Source organism: Ornithorhynchus anatinus, chromosome 3, assembly GCF_004115215.2.
Source record: "Ornithorhynchus anatinus isolate Pmale09 chromosome 3, mOrnAna1.pri.v4, whole genome shotgun sequence".
In the NCBI taxonomy this organism is placed as follows: domain Eukaryota; kingdom Metazoa; phylum Chordata; class Mammalia; order Monotremata; family Ornithorhynchidae; genus Ornithorhynchus; species Ornithorhynchus anatinus.
The window spans coordinates 66,260,129-66,279,226 of NC_041730.1; the positions used below are offsets into that span (position 1 = coordinate 66,260,129).

Consider the following 19,098-nt stretch of genomic DNA (forward strand, 5'->3'; position numbering starts at 1 on the left):
ATGTGAACCCCACGTGGAACAACCTGATGACCATGTATCTACACCAGCGCTTAGAACAGGGCTTGGCACATAGTAAGCGCTTAACAAATTCCGTCATTATTATTATTAATAAGGCTTGGAAGGTGGGGAGAGTGGTGGTCCCACATATGACAGGGGAGGGAGTTTCAGGCCAGAGGAAGGACTTGGGCAAGGTGGGATGGCAAGATAGATGAGGTCCAGGGATTGTGAGTAGGTTGGCATTAGAGAGCAAAGCATGCAGGAAATCAGTGAGCTAAATAGAGGGTGAGCTGATTGATTAAAGCCAATGGTCAAGTTGTATAAATGTCATCGCAGTCGATCTAGAAATGTTTAGTTGGTTCTCTCTTTCAAGTAGATCAGGTAAACATAATCATATCTGTTAAACTGATTTAACCCAGAACATTTAAAAAGTGACTTTTAAAATTTACTTTATAACTTGAGCAAGTCACTGATGATATTCGTGCCTGGGTTACCTTTTTCTTTAATGGCATTTGTTAAGCGCATACTATGTGCCAGGCACTGAACTAAGCACTGGGGTAGATACAAGATATAGGTTGGACAGTCCATGTGTCCCAAATGGGACTCGTAGTCTTAATTCCCATTTTACAAATGAGGTAACTGAAGCATAGAGAAGTGAAGTGATTTGCCCAAGGTCACACAGCAGACAAGTGGCAGAGCCGAGAGAAAAAACCCAGATCCTTCTGACTCCCAGGCCCGTCCTCTATCCATTGGGCCATGCTGCATCTCATCTCTAAATAAGCTTAGACGATGAGCCCTGTTCCATATGTGCATAGTATTGTATCCGATTGTCATGTATTTTCCAGCACTTAGTATGGTGCTCAGTATGTAACAGATGGCTAACAAATACTAATATTATTATTGTTATTGATCATTATTATTACCGTTATTGGGTATTTTGGGAGGGAAAGTTTTATACCCTCCATAATGCCAATAACTCATAAAAGCGTAGCTTTAAAATTATATAAAGAAATGGATCTGTCCATCAGAAAAGAACATCTTCCCCAAGATTGTGTGACTTCTTTGTAAATTATTTCTTAATTATCTAAATATGATCAGTCTGGTTTCTCTCACCAAAGTTCTATTTGAAAGCGTGTAGCCTTCATATATGCCAAGAAAGAAAGGTTGAGCACCCACTGTGTACTTGGCATTAGTTGGGGAATCATTCTTTTTCGCATTAGTTGGGGAATCATTCTTTTTCCCTGCCTTCTGGGAGGATGGGAGGGGAGTGAGACAGGAGAGGAAGAGGAAGAGTTATTAGGACAAAAGCCTGCTCCAACTTCCTTGTGTTCTCATTCCCAGTGGTCCCAGCTGTGGGGGATGGGTTGGAGTGGAATATTGCTCAATATTTTCCCTCTTTCTCTCTCCCCAACCCCGGTTCCCATTAATTGGTTAGGAAGCTGTGGTCTCAGACAGGTAAGCGGGGTGACAATTCAAGGTGGTTTTGGGAAAAACTAAATACAAAAAGACACAGGGAAAAGAAGGACCCACTACTGTCCAGAGTTAGGGAGCCAAGCCAGAGCAAAGCACCTCCTCCACCCAGATTCAGAAAAATATGGGAAAACTGACAGGGCCTTGCTGACCATTTTTACATCCATTTAGAGGTCTATGTGGCCCACAACATGACCTTGTCTTCAGTGGTGAGGTGTTCAAGGACAGTCTCTTCTAAGATTGTTTACAGTTAGTTTTACTAATGGTCAGGTTCAGCAACTATGTGTTATACCTATTCATTTTGCTTCAAAATTGTCATTTCATTTTAAAAGATACATGTTCTGCATCACTGTAGCACATTTTCTCTTCAGTTAAATGAATTTATAAGCTCCCAAAGAAATAATGGTTTAAGTAATAATTACATTCATTTAATATTTATCAGGGCTACTTCTTTTGCATCCTTTATTAATCAAAAGTACCATTACCCTGGCTGCTTCTTCCCCTTCTAACAACTATGATGAATTTAACACCATCCCTGAAGAACATATTGCTTTAAAAAGAAAAGAAAAAAGAAAATATTTATGAAATCCTTGTCAAGAAGGGAAGGGGAAGATCTAGAGAAGCAGCGTGGCTCAATGGAAAGAGCCCGGGCTTGGGAGTCAGAGGTCATGGGTTTGAATCCCGCTCTGCTTCTTGTCAGCTGTGTGACTGTGGGCAAGTCACTTCACTTCTCTGTGCCTCAGTTACCTCCTCTGGAAAATGGGGATTAACTGTGAGCCTCACTTGGGACAACCTCATTACCCTGTATCTACCCCAGCGCTCTGCACATAGTAAGCGCTTAACAATACCAGCATTATTATTATCTAGATGAAGAAACTGAAACCCCTATGGATGCCCCATGGTAAATTGACTCCTAAGAGCAGCTCTCCACAAAATATCATTCGTGGGCAGTGTTAGATCTTTCCAAGATAAGTATGAGTTAGAATGGCAAAAAGCCGTCCTCACTTAACCCCCTCTCTCATTTGTGTTTCCTTCCCCAGTTCTTTCAAGCTGAAGGATCTCAGAGGCCCCAGTCCAAATTCGTTTGCCTCACTGATTTGTCATGAATCCATCCTCACGCAGTTTGGTTGTCTTTCTATTGCTGACACAATTTCAGTGTTCCTTTTGCATTTGCCCTCCCCACCCAAATAAAATTAATTGAATTATAGGAACCAGAGTCACAGATGCCATTTATGGCTTTCACCAATGACTCATCTTGATTAAGGGTTTGGGGTTGTTTTTTTTTGCATTTGCCAAGGTGGGAATAATTTTTCTCCATTACATCATTCATGCTATTAAAATGAAAAATGAAAGCATTTGATGTTATTCCTAAAATGCTAATCAGCTTACTTAAATGGGACTTCAGAGGTTTAGATCTAATTTAAGAATAATAAGAATAATGATGATGATGGTATTTGTTAAGAGCTTACTATATGTCAAGCACTGTTCTAAGCACTGGGGTAGATACAAGCTAATGAGGTTGTCCTATGTGGGCTCGCCATTTTACAGAGGAGGTAACTGAGGCACTGAGAAGTTATGACTTGCCCAGAGTCACACAGCCGGTAAATGGCGGAGCCGGGAGTAGAACCCACAACTAATGACTCCCAAGCCAGTGCTTTTTCCACTAAGCCACGCTGTTTGTCAAGGAGCAGCTTGAGAATAACATTACAAGCACTGAAAAGGAGGCAATAAAGTACATGAGGGCTAAGAAGACAGGTGCATGACTATACCCTTGGGAGAGGGACTTAATCTTATATTTTTAGAAACTTAATCTCTACAACTTTTAGAGAATGAGACATGCCAGCTGATAATTGAGGCTAGTTCTTGTCTGGGAAAGGCCTTAGGTAAGAATGCTGTTATCAGCATCATGGGGGCCAGTGAAGACAATAAAGCTGGAAATTTAAGTAATTTAAAAAAATAAGGAAATCGAGGCTGGTGCTCTTAGTAGCATATGGTAAAACTTGAAGCAGTAATTTCTAATTTAACTGATATGCAGTAATTTCTAATTTTACTGATTTTTTGTTTCCGCTACATTCTCTTGCCCTTCTCTATCCTAAAAGTTACCGATTTGTACATTCCAAGCGCTTAGTACAGTGCTTTGCACATAGTACATGCTCAATAAATACTATTGAATGAATGAATGAATGAACAAGGTGTGAGTGGCCCCAGAAGGGAAAGAAGCAGCAAGAAAACTAGATATTCCACAAGCTCTTAATAGTTACTGAAGAAACAGGAATAGACTATATTTGTGAAATTTGCTTGTACATACAGATGATAAAATGTACAGTAGCTACTAATTATTCTTCCCTCCCTTTCCCCTTTTCACCAGGGAATGGCATTTACTTTACGAGAACGACAAATGCTTGGCCTTCAAGGACTCCTGCCTCCCAAGATAGAGACACAGGACATTCAAGCTTTACGATTCCACAGAAACTTGAAAAAAATGACTGACCCTTTGGAAAAGTAAGAGTTGATCAGAGGTTTGGTCTCTTTCTTGTTGTTTTTAATTGGAAATGTTACCACTCTATTATAGAATGATAAACTTTGGAATGGATTGTGAGGTCTGTGTATCTGCAATACGTTTGAAAGGTAACTCTACTTCAGTTGCGTATTCTGAAATACAGGAAACTGCAGATTAGAAAAGTCTGCAGCCTTTTGAAGAAATTACATTTGTATGCAAAACACTTTAGGAATCACAGATGGAGACTTTGTAGTTGCTGTTAGTACTATGCTCTGTTCTTCCATATAAGTTGACGTGGGGCCATTTGGAATGATAAATATAGGCAAATCATCACTGTATTCTCCTTTGTTCTACATAACTTCAGTTTCACGGTCCTCAAGTCATTAGAGATTCAAACTCGTAGGAAAATCTCATGTGGGTTTGTCTTCATTATTTAAGTTGAATGTCCCTTGCAGGCAAGGGATGTGTGGGTACCCCAGGCACCTGGGGTTCAGGGCTTGCCACCCCGAAAATAAATACAACTATGTGTTTATGATGATGATGATGAATTTGTAAGTGTACTTACATGGATTTCCATAGGAGAATATCTGAATATATTGGTGATTTCTTTGTGTTTTTGACCCTTACCCGTCAAGTGCCCTCATTTGGGTCTAAATCTGAATGCCTTTAAAATGGATAATGAACTTTATTTTTCTCACTCTAATAAAAATAATAAGCCTAATATATTTGTCTAAGATTACAATTACAGTAGGTAAAGACCAGATTAGTCTCATAAATAAAAATTAATAGTAATTTTAGATTGGATCACCTAACCAGAAAACAAAATAAATGCTCTCTGGTGGTCCAGATGACTCCATAAAATTTCTTGCATGTCTGAAGTTCTGCGATAGACCTCAAAAGAGGTGGGGAGACAGACATCAATACAAATAAATAAAATTATAGGTACATACATAAGTGCTGTGCGTCTGGGAGGGGGAAAGAGCAAAGCAAGCAAGTCAGGGTGATACAGAAGGGAGGAGTGGGAGACGAGGGAAATGGTGCCAACGTTTTAGGACAAAAAGTCAAAAGTGTAAATGTAAAGATAAAATATGTGAAGAAAAATATAAATAAAATATGTAAAGATAAGTATAAAATGAACTACGTATTTTTACTTACCCAGTTTTCTCTTTAAGTTTTGTCATTTTTCCATCTGCTCACTCTTCTCCACCTGTCATCATTTTCTCATGCTTGCAAAGAGCATACACTGGGCACAAATTGAAGTGTATTATTTGCATTGATCAGGTTTAATTACACATGCACGTCTATGTCACCTAACCATCAGTGGTGTTTATTAAATGCTAACTTTGCACCAAGCACTGTAGTAAACGCTAGGGAGAATAAATGCAACAGAATTAGCAGACACGTTCCCTGCCCCTAGTGAGCCTACAGTTAATAAGTTATTGTATCATTGACAAGTGTTTGAAGCAAACCCCTAATAACTCAACCCTGAAAATATTCCAACCCCTGAGGCTCTGTATGTACTCAGAAAAGGTCAAGGATTTGATAGTCCCTGATCCCCCTAGACTCTAAGGTCGTTATGGGCAGGGATCGTGTCTGTTGATTGTTGTACTCTCCCAAGGAATAAGTACAGTGCTCTGCACACATTAAGCGCTCAATGAAGACGATTGAATGAATCCGTTGGCACCGGTGCCCTAGCACTGCCCTGCCTTCCACCCCAAAATCTCAACACTGTATGTAAATGGTGAGCATGAAAACAGTTTCTGTTTTGAGTCAGAAAATTATCAGCCCTTCATCCTCTAAGTATGATTTCTTCTACGATAAACTCGTTTTGTTCTATGTGTGCTTTGCTTTTATTTCAGATACATCTATGTAATGGGAATCCAGGAAAGAAATGAGAAGTTATTTTACAGAATATTACAAGATGACATTGAAAGCTTAATGCCAATAGTATATACACCAACAGTAGGCCTTGCCTGTTCCCAATATGGACACATCTTTAGAAGACCAAGGTAAGTCTAGCTCATTGATTTTATTTTTGAGACTTCTTAATTAACAATCTATATAGCTCTTAATTGATTGTCATTGTAGTTCAGTCATTTTTTATGTCCCCTTTCTTCACTTAGAAATCTCCCTCTCATCTCATCTCCTTGTGCCCTACTTTCTACTTCAAAAGCTTACATTATGTAAAAATAATTGAAGATACAATTTAGGGAGAGATAATTATTATCATCTGTGTTTTCTAAAATTGTATAATTTCCTGTATGATGTCATCGGTTATGTAAAACCGCATTATCTCTGGTAATAAGATGAAACATAGGTAGAAGTATAGTCCATAGTGAAAACCCTATATATTTATATAAGTCATTGTTGTGATTGCTGATCATGTGATTATCTTTGGATGTAATTCATCTTGGAATTTTATATCCTGGTTATTCAGAGATGTCCCTTCTATTCTCTCTGAATTCAAAGAGTAGATACTCCACTCTTCATTTCAATTTTACTAACCAAGCTGGCCATGATCATCTTCTAGCCTATTCATTACCTTTCACTTCTCTATTTTTTTGAGCTCTCTCTTATGATGTAAAGAATAGTTTATATTTTTTGGTAGCCTCACATGCCACAAACGCTAATTTGCATTCCCCTGGACCTTGGCTTTTGCTTCCTCTTTGCCACTTCTCTTCCTCCAGCTGTCCCAGTGTGAGTATTTTGTATGCTCCACTGACACACATCCATCCCAAATCACCCCAAACTTCTGCCACATTCCAGCCTCTCTTTGCAGATTATGTGAAAAGCACAGTTTAGTGTTGGTCCAGACCTGTGTTTGTTTTTTTTTTAAACCTTTTTCTTCCCCTCCCCCTGGGTGCAAAGCAAAGTGCTATTCAGGGGAGTATATGGTCCCCGCTAAGTTGAGGCCTTCGTAGTGGAAGGGGGAACCGAGAACTAAAATAGCAGTGACAAGGACATTTCTCTCTCTCACACACACATACCCCAATTTGTAAATAAGAGAACCAATGGCTACTAAAAGCTAGTAAGCCTCATTAAATAAGCCCTTCATTTCTTTCCTTAAACCTGATACATTGTGAAATGTCACAGATGTTTGAAAAGAACTGGTTTACAGCTTTGATTATTTGGTCCAGTTGTGTGTCAGAGGAGAGGAGAGGAAGAATACACATTGAGAATTGATTAGGTTCTGATATTCATCAGCCCAACCCTGAACTAGTTGATTTTTCTCTAGGAACTTTTTTCCGAATATTACTAAGTCTGCTATGACTTTTTAGATAATTGGTATAGCATCTCTTTAGTATTGAGGAAGTGTTTTTCAGTTTATCCTATTTCTTCGACTTCTCAACTTCAAATACATTTCAAATCTCCATAAAGCCACAATGAAGCTTTCCCATATCAATCCTACTCAGTTAAAAAAAAAAATGTTTTTTTCGGGGGTAGAGGCGTGAGGGAGGGGTCATATCATTTTTGTCTGTTACAGATGAAACTTTTGAATTATTTTGCAATTCAGTTACAACATGAAGTAAAAATCTTTCTTCACAGGCTGCTTTGAGACTATTTCAATATACTGTGGTTTGGTTGGTCATTTGACTTCATTATAGAAATACTAGCGATATTAATATTTTAGCAACAAGAACAAAAACCTTCCATAACAAAGCAAATTTTCATTGTGAAGTGCAAACATTTTTTTGTTCTGTTACAGGGGATTATTTATTTCAATCTCTGACAGAGGTCATATTAGATCAATTGTGGAGAACTGGCCAGAAACTGATGTTAAGGTACTAAAAAGAACAACTATCCCTTTCAGAGTGTGTCTTTTAAGTTAATTTTTAAAATTCAAAAATACAATATCTAATCAATCACTGGTATTTATCGAGCACTTACTGTGTGTGAAGCACCGTACTAAGTGTGGGGAAAATACGATATAACATAGTAGGCATGATCTCTGTCCACAGGTTTACAGTCTACAGGGAGAGACACATTAAAATAGATTGTAGGGATAGGGGCAATAGAGTAATAGCGGAAGTAATAGAGTAGGATAACATGGATATTACACCATTTCTTCAGTCCTTACATACAATAATTCCTTTCACCTGAAGACCTCAATGTATCGTATAGGCAAGTGGAAAGCCTTTTTGTGTATTTTTCAGTTGAGATAACAATATTAGAGATTATCCAATTTGTGAAAAATTATTAGGGAAGCAGCAGCATTTAGTGGAAAAAGTATGGAACTAGGAGTTAGAAGACCTGGCTTGTGGTCCCAGTTCTGTTACTGGCCTAGTGAATGACCTTGGGCAAGTCACTTAACCTCTCTGGGCCTTAGTTTTCTCATCTGAAAAATGGGGATAAGACATTTTGAACCCTGTGTAGAATAGAGACTGCTCTCATAAACTTGTATCAACCCCAGGGCTCAACACATAGTTAATGCTTATCAAATGCCAAATTATTGTCTTTATCAATGATAAAATGGAATAATTGCAAATATTTTTTTTTTTTTACTTCCGTTGGCACGTCTGTGCTCCTCCCCACTTAGAGGCAGCATTTTGTAGTAGAAGTAGCACGGGAATGAAAGTCAGGAGGTCTGAGTTTCAGGCCTGATCCTACCATTAACCTGCTGGATGATTTGAGCAACTCAAATTCTTTGTACATGAGATTGTTCAGCTGAAGAGTAGGGATAATAATTGCCCCACCCTGTCACTTAGGAATGTAGTGAGGATCACTAAGAAAGCAGATGAGAGCATTTTAGAGAATAAAAAGCTACATAAATTCAAAGAATGCCAAGTACCAAAATGCAGGGAAGAGTATTAAAAATACCAAATTTTAAATTTGATTTTCATTCTTGCAGTTTTATCTAAGACTATTATCACCTTTCAAACTTCTTTAAAAGCATTAGATTTTGATAATTCTGTATTTTACCAAAGCATCATGAAACAACATATGTGTGTGTATGTGTGTGTATGTGTTTAGAAATGTATTAAGCACCCTAATGTGCCTGATTCTGAACTTTCATCCTTTACATGATAGTTGGCCTTTGCCTTGAAGGCCAACAGACAGAATCTGTCCGGAAAAAATTACTGAACCCGTCTTTCACCAAAACCCCCAGCCGATCATGGGTACCTACCTCCTCTACCCACTGTGAATGCCTAGTCAGAACTATCGTGCTATGGGACACATACCCACGGCCTGCTCCCCTGGTAGTACAGGCCTCATTTGGGACTCGGCTGGAACGGACTGAACCAGGTGGCCACAAGATTGCTTGGGCAACCCAGAAGGTCCCCTTGACTAGGAGCTAGTCTCTGGAGGACCTCTGGATCAAGAACAAACTCATTCATTCATTCAATAGTATTTATTGAGCACTTACTCTGTGCAGAGCACTGTACTAAGCGCTTGGAATGTACAATTCGGCAACAGATAGAGACCATCCCTTCCCAACAACAGGTTCACAGTCTAAACGGGGGACACAGCAGAGCAAAACAGAACAAAACAAAAACAAGACAACATCATCAAGATAAATAGAACCCAGGAGATGTACACCTTATTAGCAAAATAAATAGGGTAATAAATAATATATACAGATGAGCACAGTGCTGAGGAGAAGGGGGAAGAGCAGAGGGTGGGGGCAAGGGGAGCAGAGGGAAAAGGGGACTCAGTCTGGGAAGGCCTCCTGGAGGAGGTGAGCCCTCAGTAGGGATTAGAACCCATGACCTCTGCCTCCTAAGCCCTCTTCAGGAGGCTACCCATCAAAACAAGTCACGCAGCTTCACCTAAGGCCCCACCAAGATCCAAAAGATGTGGGCTGGAAGTTGGTGCCATGGAACATATGTTGGAGATGTATAATAAGCCAGTTGCTGGGGCTCCCAAAGGATCCTCGGCTGTTCTACAACTCCAGTGCTTCCTGTGGTTAGCACCCTAATGCTTGTAGATAATCCTTTAAAAATGCCTCCTCTGTGCCAAGCAATGAACTGAACAATGGAGTGAGTTCAACTGAAGCAAAAAATAAAACCACAGTCTGAGCTGACACCATGCTTTAGCGCAGGGCTCTGCACCTAGTGGGCATTGAATACATGCCATTATTGCTTCAATCTAATGGGAGAGATGGACCCACAATCATTTACAGTTAGAAGGAAAAAGATAATGGAAAACCAGAGAGGTGGAGAAGTAAGTGTTCAAATAGTAGAGCATATAGAATGACACGTCCTCAAGGGCTATGAGTGACTAAATGCGCAAGTCCCGAGGTGATAGGTGGGAGGATGTGGCCTGGGAAGAAGAAAAGAATCCGTGGAAAGCCTGGAGGAAGGAATGTCCAAAGGATTTTGAAAACGAGCAGAGCTGTGGTTTGGTGATCTAATTTTTTTCCCCCCCAATAAGTCATGTTTTGCCATATGTAACCTTTCAGGAGTCACGGTTTTACTCCTGGAAAATCTTTTTCTTTCACCCTTGCCAAATTTTTTGTAATTTTCTCATCCTTATTCTTTTGAACTTCTCGTTTTCCTTTATGGTGACCTAACAGTTTTATCTGAGTTCCTCATTCTTTATTCTCCCTTGTCCTTCTTTTGACCAGAGTCTTTGAGTGTAGAATTTCCTGCAGAAAGAACTTTGAATACCAGAATAAAGTTTTTTTAATCAGAGTAAGCAATTTTTATTTAGAGCATACTGAAAAGGAAACTCGTAAGGAGAAATTAAGGTTAGCACAGAAAAGACACGTTTGCTTTGCAGTTACTTTATTCTTTCATATTTTGAAAGTATTGAAACAAAGATAAAGTCTTTTACGGCGACAACTACCAGTGTGTTAAAAATGAATTTTACAAAAAAGGTCGATTTCTCATATCAGTGTTTGTTTTATCTTTTTGTTTTTGAGGCTGTTGTGGTTACTGATGGAGAGAGAATATTGGGTCTCGGAGATCTTGGTGTCTATGGAATGGCGATTCCTGTAGGAAAGCTTTGTCTTTATACGGCCTGTGCTGGTATTCGACCAGATAAATGCCTTCCTGTGTGTATTGACGTAGGAACTGACAATACAGTAAGTTTATGCTTCTGTTCTCACCGCACCCTCTACTTCCTTGTTAGTAAAATGATCTTTCATGGTGCTTTTAAAATATGAGTAAGAAAGGGGGAAGTATTTAACTGGGTGGGAAGATGCTATTTGTTTTTGAGAATAATGGAGTGTCAGGCAGGCCTAAGTTGACTCTAAAGCAGAGTATGCCTTTTTGTCCCTGAGTCACTGACCTAATTATAATTGCCTCAAATTCTCCAGGTTTATAAGCTACATCTGAATAGTTGTGCTGTGATTCGCCCTAATAGTCAAGAATCAGGAAATAAGACAACAGTTGAAATCTGTGCCAGATTTTTATTTTATGTGTCAGTCTGATGAGGCTTATTGGAATACTAAATAATGTAAATAAAATGTATTTAATTTTTTCTAGACACTCTTGAAAGACCCATTTTATATGGGTCTTTACCAAAAAAGAGATCGCTCACAGCGTTACGATGACCTGATTGATGAATTTATGGAAGCCATTACAGCCAGGTATTAGTTAAATTGTTTCAATATATATACAAAGACATGTTAAAAAGTACTCTTCAGTTCTGGGTGGATTTTTTTTGATCAAAAAAATTTCTATGTATCAGTCAGCCTATATATCTTGAATCTATTTCAGGCTTGGTAGTTGTGTTCCCTCACCCCACTCCCCACAGCACATATGTATATATCCTTATACTGGGCAGCCATCATGTCTACCAAATCGATTGTACTGGACTTTTCTAAGGGCTTAGTTCAGTGCTCTGCACATAGTAAGCATTCCGTAATTACCACTGATTGATCCCTCAAACCTCCATGTTATCAAAAATCTTGTTGGTTTCGGTAGAAAATAAGAGGTTTCATGGGAGGATGGCTCGGAAACACCTGAAATAGTACATCTCTTCAGTCTCACAGTGAAATTCAAAAGAGTTGTGGAAGATGAAAAAGCGTCATAAAGCTTGAACTATTGTACTTCTCATGTTTCTCTGATACTTACGTATCCTCTTTGCACTCTATAGAATCGGTTCCTAGGAAACCGTGAATTTTAAATACGTGCTACTGATTCTCTTTGAAATATTAATGAAGAGCTAATAATAAGCTTTCCACACGACCCTATCATCCACCAAACCAGCAGCCCTGCAGAGCCCCTTTTATATCATTATCCAGTTCACAGCTGGGATACAGTAACTGTTGCCCTGCAGAAATGATTGTATTTAAGCATTCTGAAGAGTAATGTCGTTCTTCACACTCACCAGAAAATTACACTGATAATTCAAATGGCAGAAATATTAGATATTAGGAAATTTAAGAAGTTTTACCACAATTTAGTTTTCAGTTCAAACTGAGTTTGAATAATACCAGTAGGTAGGAATATCAGCCTTCTATTGGGAAACTAAGCAGATTTCATGTCATAATTAATCATTCTCTGGTTAGTACATTTTGTCAGGATTCTGATTGAAAACCCTCTTCTATTACTAAGAAAGAATGGTAAGGAGTATTTTTTTTAAGCAGTTGAAACATCCATACATAAAGAGTGCCCTTTATTGTGCCCTTTATTGTGCTGTGGCTACCAGATTTGATTCCGTATAGAATCAAAATCTTTCTGAAGCCTTTCTTCAGTAAGAGTCACCTTCTCCTGATTTTCCACCGGCAGACTGTTCTGCCTGCCCTGTTTCCTCTCAACAAGCCACTGCTATTTTGAATCATTTGAGTTCTCTATATGACTTTAAGTTGTTAATGTGCCCTCCTGTAGAGTGGTTGCATTTCTAATTAACTGCAGCAACTGCTTGGGTGTCACGCCCTCATCCTTTCTTCTATCGAGTGCCATGTAGCAAAGCAGTTACATGTTAAGAACGGCATATAGGTGAAGTTGATGAAACTACTCAAGGCAGATCAGTAGTCTGTGAGAGGTATGAATCTCACAGATCACTCAAGTTCTCTAGACATTCAGTTTAAACTGAAGCTCGATGCCGTTTTGTGACCAGCCCGTCCTAGGGACATTCTATACTGATTCCATTTTCTATTTCTTGGTTTATTGAATGCATATTAGACTCAGTGTTCCCTGAATAACAGACTAGAGGGATTGCCTTCAGCTCTGTGTTACAGATGAAAAGCTGGCTACTAGTAGTAATATTGACTGCAGCGCGTTGTCCGTGACTCTTGGGAAAGTACAACAGAAGCAAAAGGTGCTTTCCATGCTCACAATCTAATGTGGGCAGTTTACTTGATGTGGCCTGGAGCAAAAGAGTGGTGTTTTTAGATCGATTGTTTCGACTGAACTCTTTGAAATGCTTCTTAATCATCAATGAGTCTTCTTGTTGGGGCCTTTGGCGTATTGTAATCAGCATATAGCCTTGTGGGGGTGCGGGTTGGGGCTAAGGTCCTAGTAGGAGCCTCTGTGAGCAGAAATCCATATTCATTCATTCACTGTCGTATTTATTGAGCGCTTACAGTTTGCAGAGCCCTGTACTGAGTGCTTGGGAGAGTACAGTGCAACAACAAGCAGATACATTCCCTGCCCACAGTGAGCTTACAGTCTAGAATTGGGGAGACAGACGTTGGTGTGCAGTCTGCCTTAATTTTTAATCGAGAACCTTAGCGAAGTATAGCCTTTTAGCTGTTCCATTGATTTAAGCCTGGTAGCATCACAGATAGTGACGGTCAGTTTCAGAATGGTATTGTTGCGCTGTTGGTTAGGGTCTACTTCCCTAGCCGATCAGTGGTATTTATTGAGCACTGCAGAGCACACAACTAGGCACTTGGGAGAGTACAAAACAACAGAGTCGGTAGTCATGTCTCCTACCCACAATGAGCTTACTACTCCATCATCATCAGTGGTTATTTGTTGAGCACTTACTGTGTGCAGTGCACTGTCCTAAGTACTTGGGAGAGTACAGTACAACCGAGTTGGCAGACACATTCCCTGCCTACAACAAGCTCATTCAAGTGTGCTAGTTGGGTAAAAAATAATTGCTAAAAATCTCATCATCATCATCATCAAACTGCTTCTCAAATGCTTTTTCTTCCTGTGTGGGTTATTCATTTTTGTGAAAATGACTAATAAGGTGAGATGTCAACAAATCCAAGGGCGGGCAATTATTTTTGGCAGCAGAAGAGGGAGGGAGGGAGAAAGAAAGGAAGGAAGGGAGGGAGGGAGGGAGCACATGAAGCCAATCTTCTCCAATTTAAGCTAGCCAAAGAACAAGCACCAATGATATGAGCAATGAGTAAATAATTGCTAAAAATCTCAGGTGAACTGCCATCCACAGACCCAAATTGGCCTCTCGTTGGGTTCCTAGTATAGTACCTTCTGGGTGAATGTCTCAGGGTTGATTTCACCGTGATGAATTCCCTGCAGTGGAATATACTCTCCTCAAGGCAGGGGCAGGGAGGGGGAAGCAGTACTCCATTGCCAAAGTAGAGGGCCATAGTGGCCATTTGATTAAATCCTCCAGCTTATCTGTGTCATCAGTGTCGCTGGGCTTAAAAACAGTATTGCATAAGTGAAACCCGCATTTGGAGAGGGGATGTTCACATGTATCTCCAGAGGGTAGGAAGAAGCATACTTTTGCTTGGAAAATTCACCAGGTTTGTCTCTGGGCTTGTAGCTTGAGTTGGAAGGGACTCCTAAATGACCGGAAACAAATTCTAATACCGGCTTCCTGGTCCTCTGTTCCAGCCTCTTAACACTAGCACAACTGAGTAGAATAGGTTGAACGAGCTTGGATGTATTACACAACACCATTTTACTTAGAAGCAGCGTGGCTCAGTGGAAAGAGCATTGGCTTTGGAGTCAGGGCTCACGAGTTCGAATCCCAGCTCTGCCACTTGTCGGCTGTGTGACTGTGGGCAAGTCACTTAACTTCTCGGTGCCTCAGTTCCCTCATCTGTAAAATGGGGATTAAGACTGTGAGCCCCAGGTGGGACAACCCGATTCCCCTATGTCTACCCCAGCGCTTAGAACAGTGCTCGGCACATAGTAAGCGCTTAACAAATACCAACATTATTATTATTATTATTCATTGATAATGAGGAAAGGGTCAGACAAAGCACCTTTAACGCTTTCTCAATTGACCATTCTATCTATCCTAAACTAGTCTGGGGGTTTTAGTGAACGTCCCAAGCGCTCAATAAAGAAATATGATTGAGTGAATTGAATCACTGAAAATTTTGCTTAGCAGCTGCCAGAAAACAAGTCTGTGGTACCTTTGACTTGCCTCATTGCTCATATCACTGGTGCTTGTTCTTTGGCCAGCTCAAATTGGAGAAGATTGGCTTCATGTGCTCCCTCCCTCCCTCCCTCCCTCCCTCCTTCCTTCCTTCCTTCCTTCCTTCCTTCCTTTCTTTCTCCCTCCCTCCCTCTCTCTCTCTTCTGCTGCCAAAAATAATTGCCCACCCCTGGACTTGCTGACATCTCACCTTATTAGTCATTTTCACAAAAATGAATAACCCACACAGGAAGAAAAGGCATTTGAGAAGCAGTTTGATGATGATGATGATGATGATACATCTTGGGGTCCTTTTAGCTCTTGATTTTAGGAGTTCATTCCACTGTTTGAAATTTTAAAGAAACAAAGATTCTTTGTTCTTTGTGCTCTAGTTTTGTATCTTGTTATTTGAGGAGAGTGCTCAAAGACTCTTGGCTTATGGAACTAAGCAATAAAGTAGGACATGAAAGGCCAGAAGAACGAGTCTACCACCTTTTTTGTATTGTACTCTGCCAAGTGCTAAGTACAGTGCTCTGCACACAGTAAATGCGTAATAAATGCCATTGATTGATTCTTTTTCTCCCTGTCGTATCAGGTGGCCTCTAAAGTTGCTTCATTTTTAAAATGAGAAGAGCTCATACCAGGCAATATCCCAGGCTAATCTGCTTAGTTGTTCCCCACACTGTTTTATAAATAGCTCTTCTTCATTCACTGTTATTGATACCGTTACCAAGGATAATACTTTGACGGGAACAAAATTTATCCAAGAAATGAAATGGACTCGTCTTTTCTTTCTCATTCCATTGTGTTGAAAATTTGGCAGTGTTTTCTTTTTCTTTTTTAAAATTAAATCCTAACTATATGAGTTTAAATAAAGACAATTTTCCCCCATATTTTGAAGGGTAAACACATTTAGGTAAGTGGCACAGTAGAGGGCAAAGTTGTCATAAATTAAAGTTTCTTAATGAATTGGGTTTATTTGTAACATTTTTGTCTCATGCAATCTCTGAACTGGACTTTCTGCCTTTCAAAACAGAGGGGAATCAAGTCTAGCACTTCTTATAAGTATTTTTAGAATTATGTATATCAGGATGACTATTTGAGTAATTAGTATTACTCCTAGTCTGTCTTTGTAAATTATTAGGTAATAATTAACTCCCTCTCTCTGTGTAAAATATTAGTATTACACCCAGTCTGTCTTTGTAAATTTTTAGGTAATAATTAATTCTCCCTCCCTACGTAAAATATTGCTATTGATTCTGTGGAAATAAGTTGTGTGTGTATATAACCAGTTCTTGGATAATAGCAATATTTAATGGTGGTCATTGTATTTAAAATCGTACTTTTGACTTTCTTTTAGATATGGCCAGAGCACACTCATTCAATTTGAAGACTTTGGAAACCACAATGCTTTTAGGTTCCTGAGAAAATATCGAGAAAAATATTGTACTTTCAATGATGATATTCAAGGTAAAAAAAATCACGTTGTTACTTTTTAAAACAAAACACTTGAAACCAAACAATTTTAAATGGGCTGTCTTTCATTTTAAGAAATGGATTCATTTTATGTTTAGGGACAGCCTCCGTGGCTCTATCTGGTCTCCTGGCAGCACAGAAAGTTATTGGCAAACCAATCTCAGAGCACAAAATTTTATTCCTTGGTGCAGGAGAGGTGAGTTGCTTTTGTTGTTTGTTTTTTTTTTATTTTGGTATTCATTAAGCACTTACTAGGTGCCAGGCATTGTACTAAGTGCTGGGGTAGACAGGCTAATCAGGTTGGACACAGTCCATGTCCCAAATGGGGCTCACGGTCTTAATCCCCATTTTGCAGATGAGGTAACGGAGGCACGGAGAACTTAAGTGGAGGAGCTGGGTTTAGAACCCAGGTCTTTGTGACTCCCAGCGCCTTGCTGTATCCACCAGACCATGCTGCTTCTCTTCAGTAGAATTTTGTATTGCAAAGTAGTAACCGTAGAATGGAATACTGAAATATAACTTTCACTGCCTGGAACATGGAAAGCATAAATAGTTCCATGCACGGGCAGAAGGAATGGATGAAAAGGAATAGCAACTAAAATCAATCAGTGGTGTTTATTATGCACTTACTGTGTGCAGAGCACTGTACTAAGTGCTTGAGAGAGCACAATACATCGAGTCAGTAGACACTTTCCCTGCCCACAACAAATGTAAAGATTTAAACCTCCAAGCCCATCATCCATGGCAAAACCCTGTATGAGGGTGGGGGGTTGAGGTTGGAAAGAACAAAGAGTAGCCTCTGCAGCTTAGGACCTTCAGCATTTGAAAAAATGAAACTCTTCGTCCAAAGATTGTAGAGTGATTTGGAGGTCTTCCCAATCATTTATCATTAAGGGGCTCAAAGGATCTCTCCTGGCTTGGGGCGGGGCGGGGGACGTGCGACAACATGCCCACGGCCCCCATCCATATTCACCTTGAGAAACTGGCATTCTGTGCAGACACAGGTAACACTCCTCTCTGCTAGCTCCTCAAATGGACAAAGACGCTGCCAGCTCTCCAGTGGTCGACAGAATTGCTGAAAGCAGATGGCTTTTGGCAACCCACAGATGGTGCTAGATGTCAAGTTTTATTCTGGGGCATAGGGCTTCTGTTGTAGCTTGCCCAGCACTAAGCTCTCCACTCATCTCATAAATGTGCACTCATTTGTCAGTTCATATTTTATGCATGCCTCAGATTTCCATCTTCTCCTTTTCCCACCTCCATCGTCTCTCCCTCGACTAGGGGAGAGGAGGATCAAATCGAGCGTGTTTAATGTAGCAGAGGTCTTGCTTGGCAACAATAAAGCAATTTCTTATAGAAGTGAAAGCCATCAAGATATTTATTCTAATTGAAAACTTTGTATTTTGTTGATCAGGCTGCCCTTGGAATTGCAAATCTGATCGTTATGGCCATGATGGAAAATGGTGTTCCAGCAGAAGAGGCACGCAAAAAAATCTGGATGTTTGATAAGTTTGGCTTATTGATTCAGGTAAGGTTTTATTCTCATTTTTGTAGAAGCAACTAAACATTGACTTTATAAGGCCATTTTGAACTTCATTTATTTTTAGTGTGCTACAATCCAATCTGCCAAGCATCTCTGCAAAATGAAAATTTAGTATCTAATGTAGTTCAAAGTTGGTCTCTCAGGGTCCATTTAATAGAGCAATGATTAGGAGTTCGACTGTTGGATTCTTTTCCAAGAATTCCATCATCGTCAGGTGAGGCATGTAAAGATGATAATAATGGCATTTATTAAGTAAGGACTATATGCCCAAACACTGAAGTCAGTATAAGGTCATAAGTTCAGACCTAACTGCTCCACACAGACTTCACAGAGAATGAGGAGACCCTAATACACCAAAGACGATAGAGCACTTCCCGTTGGATACTAGAGAGTTAATTGTTACAAATACTGTGAGAAAAATCTTACGATGGGTCATTTTTTAAATATGGCTTGCCTGTGAATATCACCCTTCCCCCCTCTAACTAGGCCCTTATCAAAACCTTCAGAGATGTTTTTTGTTTTAGCATAACTCTGTGACTTGTATTACAGTATTCACATGCAATCAAATAACCGTATTAGAATGTTTAGGAACATTCTGGGAACAGATATGACTGAATTTTAGAGGTAAAAGAGCCAGAAAATTTATTACTATCATCTTCTTGTCATTTCTCTCCTGGTCAAAACCATGTATTGAGCATCAGGTATTTATTTGCCACTCGATACTAAGCGCTTGGGAGATATACTGAAGCAGAAAACCTGACTTCCCCCACTCTCAAGGAGTTTACAGTCCAATGGGGGAAGGTCAGCAGCTGTAAACTAATCAATATACTCTTCTCGTCCTCCCCACTCTCATTCAGGCAAAGTGCCCAAAAGAGAAGTAAGA

General features: G+C 39.7%; 1 protein-coding gene across 5 annotated transcripts in view; it reads left to right on the forward strand.

The window, feature by feature from the left end:
- Positions 1-19,098, forward strand: part of ME2 (malic enzyme 2) — a 63,719-nt gene that overhangs the window by 26,237 nt on the left and 18,384 nt on the right. For 4 of the 5 annotated variants that reach the window (XM_029060173.2, XM_039911493.1, XM_029060174.2 and 1 more), the window contains 8 exons: positions 3,836-3,969; positions 5,827-5,976; positions 7,674-7,749; positions 10,830-10,991; positions 11,395-11,498; positions 16,557-16,666; positions 16,771-16,868; positions 18,087-18,200. In XM_029060173.2, the coding sequence (XP_028916006.1) occupies positions 3,836-3,969; positions 5,827-5,976; positions 7,674-7,749; positions 10,830-10,991; positions 11,395-11,498; positions 16,557-16,666; positions 16,771-16,868; positions 18,087-18,200 (948 nt within the window). Of the gene's footprint in view, positions 1-3,835; positions 3,987-5,826; positions 5,977-7,673; positions 7,750-10,829; positions 10,992-11,394; positions 11,499-16,556; positions 16,667-16,770; positions 16,869-18,086; positions 18,201-19,098 lie in introns of those variants that run through there. The other variant, XM_007659515.3, reaches the window with a different exon arrangement.